The following is a 1,369-nucleotide window of genomic DNA, read 5'->3' on the forward strand; positions in this document are numbered from 1 at the left end:
AGACAAATGAAAGAGAATGGCACTCAACATATACAGTAGCAGTTACATGTATTTTTAATAACAGTTTGACTGATCTCCATATGACTTAAAATTCTGTGGGTACATAGGACACATCCATCTCATCAGATATCAGGAGAGTGTATATCTATATCTGTATTTATATGTGCCACTCTATCTATGGGTGCATGAAAACATACATGCATATAAGAATATGTAGTTTTTCTAACTCGACAGCTGTTTCTGGGAGCTTGAAATTATGTAAAAATCTTAATGCTCATAATTAGGTGATGGAATATGCAAATATTCAGCGATACATAGTCAGCGATACATAGTCAGCGATACATAGACTGTAGATGGTTGCATAGAGATATTACTGTAAAACCAGCTTCCTTCAACAGGAGGGAAAATTGATAGATAACCAATGCAATCATCTACTGTTTGCATAGCCAAAACTTTTCGCAAATTCCATCTGCTAATTATGAGCATCACAGTTATTATGTAATTCTGAGCTCCCAGAAACAGCTGTTGAGTTAAAAAACTATGTTTTTCTTCAAAGTTTTCTATATTTAAGAATGTATGCATGCACACACCCACACATAAATACAAACATATACTCACACATATACATAAATATAAACATGTATGCATACATGCATATATATATATATATATATATATATATGTCATTTTCTATTTTACAGAAGCAATGTGTTACCTCAGCCTGTTCTGATGGCTCTGTCAAAATCTGGTCAGATAAAGGATTTGAAGTAACCACCCTCTTTGGCCATAGTAATCGAGTTAATGATTGTGATATGCGATTACAAAATGAAGACGTTGATTTAACTGAAGGTTAGTTTTTTTTTAAGACAGTTTATTTTCATAAAGTTATAAATTTTTGCACTAGTTAACTCTTTTTATTAGATGAACCCTTTTAAGATACTTCGTTAACACTGATGTCATTGCCTCGTTAGAAAAAATTATCATTACAGATTGTTTAGAAATAAAGTCTTCTAGTTTGAATGAAGTCTGGTATCATACATACATTTATTGTAATGGCAGTCTCTCAAGTTCAAGAAAGACGTTTCAGCAATTTCTTATTGAGCAGCGTTTAGAGATGAGTTGTCTATAGTGATCAAACATTCCCTCCATCAGAGCGACATTACCTGAACAGGTTCATGGTGTGTCACATGTTGTTGAAGTGATTGCAGAATAATGTGAGGTGAGGTGTTTTGCTCAAGAACACGAGTCACCTGGTCTAGGAATTGAACCTATGATTTTGTGCTCATGAGTACAAAACTCTAACCACTAGGCCATGCATCCTTATGTACATACATCATTGTTTTCATTTTAATATATATATATATATATA

The 1,369-nt window shown here is 33.1% G+C and overlaps 1 protein-coding gene across 1 annotated transcript in view; it reads left to right on the forward strand.

The window, feature by feature from the left end:
- Window positions 1-1,369, forward strand: part of LOC106875605 (telomerase protein component 1) — a 214,501-nt gene that overhangs the window by 193,162 nt on the left and 19,970 nt on the right. The window contains exon 51 of the mRNA XM_052966744.1: window positions 702-849. Within this exon, the coding sequence (XP_052822704.1) occupies window positions 702-849 (148 nt within the window). The remainder of the gene's footprint in view (window positions 1-701; window positions 850-1,369) is intronic.

This window comes from Octopus bimaculoides, chromosome 3 (genome assembly GCF_001194135.2).
Source record: "Octopus bimaculoides isolate UCB-OBI-ISO-001 chromosome 3, ASM119413v2, whole genome shotgun sequence".
Taxonomy (NCBI): domain Eukaryota; kingdom Metazoa; phylum Mollusca; class Cephalopoda; order Octopoda; family Octopodidae; genus Octopus; species Octopus bimaculoides.